Here is a 9,779-nt window from a genome sequence, read left to right on the forward strand (position 1 = left end):
TAGAATTAAAATGCCTTTATGAAACATAGGTTAGGAAATGGTTTAAAACATGACATATCAGTGACCAATCAGTCTTTCTCATTTTAGCAGAATATACATTTAACGTTCTTTTTGTGTTAATCATGTGGTTTAAGCACCCTACCCTTTCTAAGAAACGAAACGAAGGAATATACATGCCTTAAACAGCATATGAGATTTGGTAATTTAGGCTTCGTTTGGGACGGCTTTTTTAATGCTTCTTAAAACGGAGTTCTGGTACAAAAATGCGACTAGAACTTCGTTTTAAGAAACAGTAAAAAAACCGTCCCAAACGAAACCTTAATGTAAAATTATACGACGTACATATTTACACAAATAAAATGAAATCATACAGCCTTTTATGCATCTCCCGAATATGATTTTGCAATATATTCAAAATCTCGCCCTCAGGATCCACCATGCTTAAGTATCAATTCCCTGATATTCTTATATGTCTGGAGTTCTTTAAATGCATCAGCAGCAGTCCTTGACTTGAAGAGATCTGAAGCTGTAATATCCAAACACAAAGTACCATCAACCTTATTCAAATCATCTTCCTTAGTATTTTCAATCCTGCCCTGCAGGTTTTTCTGGCTTGAAACTTCATCTTTGAAGACTTGCTTTGATCTTAATGGGTTGGAATTGTTAAGCCGCAGTGGTGGTGCACTCCTAAGCATCCATACAAGCTCACCAACAGCTGCATCTGGCGATCTTCTAATGGCCATCGACTTCTTAGGACACAAGTTCTCAGCAAAACAATCGTTGCTGACGGCAGATTCAACCCTATGAAAGCATCATATTAAATATGTAACATCTCATAGTACCCCTTAATAGTATATGGAGTATTACTGACATAAACATTTCATCATATAATCATACAATACTTTTGAACATTTGATAATCTTTATGACACATCCAACAGTTCAGTTCTCATTCATCTCATCAAACGGAAGCAGATAATAACTTTAAATTTCAATATGAGATATTTACAAAACCACTACAAAAATTTAAAGTAATACATCGGTGGGAAGTTTACATATCTTTGTTTGTAAAGTTTAAACTTATGGGGGTGTTACAAAATACAAGATAGACTTGTTATGGGATCAAAATAAGCAACCGGTGAGCTTAATTTTTTATGTGATTACCGTTGCATGTTGCTTTCAGCTAGAATATCTCCCCAGAAAGTGAATTTTGATACTTTTATGTTATACAAACAATTGTATGCTTTCCCTTTTCCCTTACCAAAGGGAGTATGAGGGAAAATAGAAAAGGGGATTCAAAATAGGGAGAGTTTCAAAAAAGGAAAAGTTATATGGAAATTTGTATCCACACACAACAGGTAAAAGGGCATCATACTTGCTCATATTATCTATGCACTATTAAGGAATGTTAACAAAGATAAAAAAGCTTTCTTTATAGATAGAAATTCGTTTAAAAGTTTAAGGAATTAATCATGCATTGAATGTAGATCATGAAATTGAAATATTTTATCAAAGAAATCATTGGATGTGCTCTATATTAAAAAGAAAAAAAAAAAAACAAATCTGAGGCACGGCTTAAGGTTTTGAGATTTTTAATGCGACTAGAATAATACAATGAATGTAGATCACTAAAAAATATGAATTCACAACAGGAATGATGCAATGAATCATTTTCCAAGCTTCAAACACAATAGCAAGCCAAACTTTAGTTTTAAAACCTTGTTGAACTTTTTAAATCCTATTGTAACTTAAACCATTTATGTTTATTACCTCGTAATTAATCATCAATGGATATACATTTCTATGATATGATGTGGAAAGATGAGTTTCTAGAACACTCAAATGCCATTTTAACGTTAGAGCTTTGTCGACAAGTTCCTTCTAATTTATTTTGTAGGAGTTGGCGGATCCTATGGGGAGGCCTTAAACCCATTTTCTATCGATAGTGCAACCAGGTGTACCTAATAGCTAATACCTTACATGTGAAATATCTAAATTTCTGGTCATGCATGATATGCATGAATGTGTGACTATAGATATCAGATGATTTTGTTATTGGCTATTTGGCTCATAATATTCCATCATTGATTAATGACATTTTTAGGTTGAGGCACAAATAAAAAATAATTTCTACATTCTCCAAAATTTACTAGATTCCAAGTTAGACACAATAACTCTAATGATAACTTTGGCCTTCTGAACTTCTCAGGTGGCTGAATGCGGGCTTGCTTCTATCTGCATTAATAAATATTAATCGCTTAACTTTTAAGTTATGTGGGTCCAATGTATTGTCTTTTGTTTTTTCTATTGCAAGTTCCTTATGAATGCTTGCGTACATGTAACCTTTTCATTGACTCAGTATAACATTTCATTGCTTTAAATAACGAAAAGGCTTCGAGCGAAGAAAAATTAACCGACATAGCTATTTTCGATGTCTTTACCCTAAGGCATGCTAGTTATGATACTAATGGTTCCTCAATTAAGAAAAAAAGGGTTCCTCAATTATCTCTATATGTGTTTATTTCATGAATATATAACTTTATCGATGTTGGGACATATATCAACATTATTTAGGCTTCATTTAGGACGTCTTTCTTATTTCTTTTTAAAGCAATTTTTTAGTACAAAAGTTTCTTGAACTATAAATTTTTGTACTAGCAAGCTGTTTTAGAAAGCATTAAAAAAGTCGTCCCAAACGAAGCCTTAGTCTTCTAATGACCATTTGATGCAAGATAAACAAGGAGGCCTTCACAAGATCAATCTCAAAGGTTCAATATCATGAAAATTAATTGTGCCTTGTTTTTTTTTTTTTTAATCTTATTTTTTTAAGTAGGAGTGTTGACCATATGAGGTTTGAAGATAATATTTTAAACGTAAAAACTATTTTGGAACAATATCAATTAGCTAAAAGCCTTAAATTAAGGATTCAAGAGAAACATCTAATATTTAATTGAATCCTTTAAATTCATATGATTTTATTTATTTCTAAATAGAGAGAGCTTAAGGAGTTGCATGATAGTTTAAGAATCAAATCTCGAAAAGGAAATTCTAGTGTATCTTCTTTTGTTTTTCTCTTTTTTCTGTAACACTATGTACTATTTATCCCTAATTAATCCAATAAAAAACAATAAGATCTCTTACAAAATCTTGTGTCTATAAAAAGTTAATGGTGCCAACTTTTTTAAGGATTGTAAATCATAACAAATCATTTCTTTTGCATGTTGTTTATTCTCCTCTATCCCCAACCACCTTCCTAAAGTTTTAACGCACTTCAAACCTCATAAAAATTAAGTCATACCCCTTTCACAAAATCCTAACTCGTATTGTTCACCAGGTAAGACCAATCCACATAAAAAATTCATAATTTCTTAAGCACACATCTAATTGATTAAAATGAAGATCATAAGTTAAATAATATCCCAAAACTTTGACTAGGAGATTCTAGCCCTTTTTAATCAAAGAAGTTCAATCTTCAACTGCCAAAAAAATTCAACTAGAAATCTGCCAAAAATTCTAAACTAGTCAATAATATTTTTTAGCCTTCCACCAATTCTTAACATTCCACCTCCGCTCTAATGACATTGAAATCTCTTAAAAACATTAGATAGGGCGTGCTTGTATAACTATGGAAGATTAGGAAGTAGATTTAATTATGAGATTGGTAAGTAAAATAAGTAATCAACAATTGGGCTACAAAAGAAACCCAAGCAAAGCAAAAGGTTGTTTGAGCTTGAGCTCGTTTATCAAAACTTTATTCAAGAACTCCTTGATCTTGATTCGAGATTTTGTGATAGTATTGAAGTTTGGTTCATTCAAATTCATGCCATTTCTATCTTTGTTTGAGCTCAACTCGAGCTTAGTTCAATTTCTACATATTGACATTTAAACGAGTAACTCGTTTGAAAACAAAAATTAAGCCTTGTCAAGCCAAGCTTATCGAGCTTAAAAAAAAAAGATTTTAATTTAATGAGCTTGTAAAACAAGCCTTAAGATCTTGTCCAGCATATTCACTCGAATCACTCACCAAATCCCACCAACTCTTAGCATATCCCTCATGTGAGTTACAAGCGCAAACAATTGAGTTTTGTAATACAATTTAAAGAGTACCAAGTTAAATGTCAAACTAAAGAAAAAAGATAGTAAATGAGCAATTTCTATAGAACAAGACATAAGCTGAGAAAGTAAATGGGTGTGGGCGTGGGATCGAAGAGGTATGCTGATCAATTTTTTTAATAATACTATATTTTTAAGATTGAAAGATATTAACATTTTGTAAGACTTCTTTAATTTATTAAAAAAATATATTAGATGTTAAGATAATTATTAAAAATAAGAAAAAAATGATGTGATTTTTTAATTAAATACTATTTTAACTTTCTCAATTTGAGGATTTCTTTTTTATCTTTTTTATTCTATACATATATGTAAGGAAAATTAACTTTATACCGAGTCTTAATCTTTTGAGTGAGCTTGATCAAGAGCTATAAAAATTATTATTCATGATCACAAATGAATCAAGTAACAAATTAGTTAAGCTTGTTCATTTAATAATTGAGTATTTCTAAAAGTGTTCAAGCTTGTTTGATTATTTAATCAAGTGATCATGAACAAACTCTAATTCAATTGAGCTATGATTATCATGTCAAATGTTTGATTCATTTACAACCCTAATCAATAGTGAGATCGTATACTAGATTTCATGGATTGGATAAATAGTTTTGTTTATTTTAGGCTTGATATATCTAGCATAAAGCATTCTAAGATGAACGATTATATATATATATATCAATCTTCCCTACATCAAAACCTTGCAAGACTGATGCAGACATGAGGTAAGCACATAATTAGTTTCATTACTCCACCATCCACTAATCTTAAAGGTGTGCCTAGCAAGAGATGATACTTAGCTCTTGTGCTTTCTTTGAATGTTGGAGATGAGGTTTATGCAAAGTAAAATTTATTTTTATGCCTTTAGATTTTTCATGAGTTGACTAGTTAGAGGATTCTCTTGTAGGCTTTGAGTTAGGTGTGCTATGTGTTAGTAATATGGTCTATTTAGAGGTTAGAAATATATTGTTTGCCTGTACTATTTTTTTGGAAGAAAGGGCATACATCGTTTGGCCCTATGTTAAGAATAATCCGAGCTTGCATCCCTAGTAGTGATGTGATAAGGCAGTAGCATAAAAGAACTTCTAAGATTATTATGTAATCTCATAATTTAATGTTATGTTTTTATTTAAACTTGATATCTACAAAATGTACTTTCCCTTGCTATAATTGTTGGTATGGATTAACATAAATTAATCTTACACTAGAGAGGGAGTTGAAGGTAAACTTGAATTATGGAGGTCAACCTTAGAGTCTAAAGGTTTTCGCTTGAGTAGATCTAAAACGGAATATATGGATTGCAATTTTAGTAGTAATAGACCTAGTGAGGGGATCGTGACTTTGGGCGATCAAGTCATTAATAAGAGTACACGTTTTAGATATCTTGGATCTATTGTTCAGAGTGATGGTGAAATAGATGAAGATATTATCAGCAGAATTCAAGTTGGATGGTTGAAGTGGAGGAATGCATCGGGCTTGTTATGTGATAGAAATGTACCCCTCAAACTTAAGGGAAAATTATATAAGATGGTAGTGAGGCCTGCAATGCTTTATGGTGCCGAATGTTGGCCATTAAAAGAGAAGCATAATACTAAGTTAAGTGTGGCAGAGATGAGGATGCTCAGGTGGATGAGTGGCCTAAAAAGACTTGGTTAGAAAATATTAGGAATGACCTTTCTTTATTAGATTTAAATGAGAATTTGACTTTTAATAAGACACAACGGAGAAAAAGGATTCATGTAGCCGACCCCACGTAGTGGGATAAAGGCTTGATGTTGTTGTTGTTGTTGTAGGGACAATCACATCTCCTGTTATAGAGTGAGATTGGTCACCTATGCTATTAATTGTTTCGGCCATGGTGGAATCTTATAATGCATGATCAAAAATCTGAATCAAATGAAGACATTTCACTTGACTAATTCATAATATGATGTTTTCTTGCTCTATTGACTTGTTGAGTGTAGTAAGCACGTTTTTGGTAAATTTGTTCAGTTGATCAATCGTTAGATCTCCTAAATAAGATGGTTTATATAGAGTAAATTATGTTATATTATGCATGAATTGAAAATTTTAGAATTGAATTTGACAATTATTATATAAATAAATAGATACAGAAATAGAGGGCACCAATTTTATCTGAAGGAGACTGTCATTTTGCAAACTAAATTAGATTTTGAGCATAGAGATTCTAAAATGAAAATCAGCACTATTCTTTTTTTATTCATCTACAACAAAAGGTCAGGAATGAAATATGGAATTTGTATAAAACTACCTAGAGTTTGGTACTTCTATGAAAAAGGCAATAGTTTTAAACTTTGTAAGCAAGAACAATCGTTTATCATATTTTGTAAATAAAGAAAAATTAACTCTAGCCTACAAGTTAGGCATTTTTAAACTAGGGAAAACAAGCTCTGAATCCTCAGCAAGCTCTAAATAATGGCTAGACCCAGCAGAAAGGATTTCAGGTTTTTCTAAGGGAAAGCTCTACAGGCTATTTTTTAAAACCTAGTACATACGTCAAGGTTCCTCGAAATCCTGCATTAATACTACAATTTGTTATAAAAACATGATAATACTACTAGAGTTCTTATGTCAGATTTTCAAAACAAATTATACTAAGGTTTTAAGAAACCCTGGAATGTATGATTTATTGCCCTTTTTTCAAAATAAGATATAAAATTAACCTTTTTTACAAAATTTTAGAACTATCATCATTTCTTATAGAAACATCAAATTATTGGGAGTTTTCTTAAGAAATCTCATAAATTTTACAGCCATGTAGTTATATAACACATTAATCATAAGGAAATAGAAGGAACATGGCACCATATTGCATCAGGTTTAGAATTTCAGGTGCGGGAAGAATATGAGTACTTCACATTTGAGCACAGAAGAGAATACCTGAATGAATTTGACACCTCATCATCTTCAGCAAAAGGGCAGATAAAGTCAGAGTCATCAAACTCATCCATGAAAGACAACTTGCTTGAACTTCTAGATGATATTTGTGGTGGACTGTACGGAGTTCTCAAGCTGTTGAGCTCTCTCCCAGTAGATTCAATCTATAACGGAAGACTCAAAACCAACTCAAAAGCAGATATGAACAACATTCTAGAGTAGAAAGTGCAAGTTTATTGTTGGCTTAAAAGCACACTATGTGCAATAACACTTTGTGTAGTAGATAAGATCTACAAGATGAGATTAACTAATAGTTTGAGCGTTCAAGTATTAGGCAGAACAAAAATGATTAAACTACGAATACTAGGTCACACTGGTAATCAAATGAATAAACCCTACATGTGTGGTACCACACAAGTAAACTATGGTGTAGATCAATTGATCAAATTAATAAATGGGTGAGTGTTTAATTATTGAACTTTATGTTTTAGACCCTAAACTAAGATGTAAGATGATTGATACCTTCGGTGGTACCATACTAGTCTGAAACTCCATGAACCTTGAGGATTCAATCTTTAATTGCGGCTTATTTTCTGGTGAAAACTTTTTAAGAGCAGATGTTGTGTTTTCTTGAGCTCGAAGGGTATCTACTTGAGAAGGCCTTCCCTCCCTCTTGCTCTTATAATAAGGAGATGGAGACAGACCTTGATTTTGACCTCCATCACTTCCTTTCTGCCAAGGTAACGGAATGCTAACCGAAGCACCCTCCGACTGCGAAAAGGCACTATATGGATGGGTTGGACTAGATGGGGAAGAAGATGACGGTGAAAATGGCGGTGAGGGCCAGTACTCACTAATATTTTTTGCATTGCCAGCAAATGAAACGCATGAGATGGAGCATAGCGTGGTAGAATTTTTAGGCAAAATATAACGAGGGGGGAGGCAGGGATTTAAATTATGATACAAAGCTTGAGAATCAGAATATGTGGGTGATGGAGTAGGAGAAAAAGGAGTTTCTTCATGATCATTGCTCCAACTATGCTGTCGGCTAAATGAAGCATGTGAAGGTGCTGATCCAGCAGTAGGAAGGGATAGTAACCTCTTCAGAGGATCGACCACTGGGCTCCCCACGTAATCCATTATAAATTCTGTAGATATGGGAGTGGAAGGCCCTGAGCTCAGATCCTCGAGTGTCTTCAAATAGGCAACAAAAATGGACAATTTTCCAAAAGAAAATTCAAGTTGCCCAAAGTCATGTTGGCTCATCAGAGCATCTTCCTCTCGACTGAATGGCTCAGCAATCGAAGAAATTCTATGAGAAAGTATATATGGGTGTACCTGACCCGAGGCATTGAGATCCCTGAAGAGCTTAAAAGTCGGCAAAAGCCTAACCATAACATACAGAGATCTAAGCAGAACCATGATCTTTCTGTAAGCCTTCTTGTACATGATCTGGAATTCAGATGAATGGTATGTAGCCCTGCTACCTTTCTTACTTCCTCGATAAGAAGATTCCCTTCCGGGTTGACTTATACTTTGACTTTCGTACTGCACAATCCACCTCTCCACAATCGTTTCACTTCTATTGAGACGGCCAAATTCATCTCGTCCCGAAGAGAGATTCCGCACAAAAATCCCACCAGGAGAAGCACAATTCGCATTCCGAATTGATTTCCTACGATCCAAGACTATGTCAAGAACCAATGGCTCAAGGTTGCTCTGCCGCCACATATCAAAGCTCTCTAGGGCAGTAGGACAGTCTCTGAGGGCCAAGTTGATCCGTTTTTCCCCTGGCCGGATGTTCAATGAAGGCGAGGAGGAAGGAGATGAGTTGAAAGGCTCAGCATTGTAGTTTCGGGCAGAAGACCTTGATTCAAGAATAACATGTACACTTTTGGCGAAAAAATCGGTGATAAGCTTCTCCAGTACGGCTGGCTCCGATGCGGACTTGAACGGCGATGATGCCATATGGAATCGAGAGCTTGAAACAAGCTCTCTGATAAAAGTGAGTGTGTGTGGATTGATAATCACTGAAAGCTTCAATTTACTTCTGAAAACTCAACCAATATATCCTTGAAAACCCTAAAAAGCCGAGAAATTTCTTGAATAATGCTTTTCGACGAATTTCGTGGAGATTTCGGAAAGACGAACAGTTACTAACTCAGAAACTGCAGAGCAAAAGCCGCGCAAAGAAAGAATTTGGAAAGTCAAGGAACTCATTCGCTGCCGCGATGACGGATAGCAGTGAAAGGAGATATGCTAGTTGAAACTACGTAGTCTACGTTAGTGCGTAACTGTAACCAACTCGAAGATTTCCCCCAAAAAAAAACCAACTCGAACAACCAGTTCGAGCCGGTCCCAGCCCCAGGGCCTCGACCGCCTCACGCGAACCGCTAAAGATCCCTTGCGACATAAGAGGCCGAGTTAAGATACAAATGAGCTGAGCCGAGTTTGATTCAAAAGGTGTTCGAATTAAGCTCGACTGTCAAATATCGAGCTTGAGCTCATACTCGAGTTGAACTCAAAAGTCGAGCTCGAGCTCGGCTCAATAAAGGAAAAAAAAAGCTTTTCGAGCTGCTCGAGTGTCATTTCGAGCTCAATCCGTCCGTCATGCCAACATTTGTCGCCAGTGCCAGAATCTGTCACCAACGTCCGCATCGTCGCCAACTTCTCGTGTATCTGTCTTGCATCGTCGAGCTTTCGTCCATCGAGCTTCCGTCCTCGTTAGTTGAGCTTCCGTCCAGCTTGCGTCGTCGCCCTTAATTTTCCCTGCAC

The 9,779-nt window shown here is 34.8% G+C and overlaps 1 protein-coding gene across 1 annotated transcript; it reads right to left on the bottom strand.

Annotated features, from left to right (window-relative positions):
• Positions 1–300: 300 nt before the first annotated feature.
• On the bottom strand, positions 301–9,304 carry LOC110105757 (autophagy-related protein 13b). Its single transcript, XM_020835376.2, has 3 exons — positions 7,527–9,304; positions 7,008–7,168; positions 301–801 (listed from the first exon to the last, which is right to left on the bottom strand). Exons 1-3 carry the CDS (start codon positions 8,970–8,972, stop codon positions 426–428), a joined length of 1,983 nt encoding a protein of 660 aa, XP_020691035.1. The 5' UTR covers positions 8,973–9,304; the 3' UTR covers positions 301–425.
• Between the last annotated feature and the right edge of the window lie 475 nt (positions 9,305–9,779).

The sequence above is a fragment of the Dendrobium catenatum genome, unplaced genomic scaffold (genome assembly GCF_001605985.2).
Source record: "Dendrobium catenatum unplaced genomic scaffold, ASM160598v2 fragScaff_scaffold_215, whole genome shotgun sequence".
Classification (NCBI taxonomy): Eukaryota; Viridiplantae; Streptophyta; class Magnoliopsida; order Asparagales; family Orchidaceae; genus Dendrobium; species Dendrobium catenatum.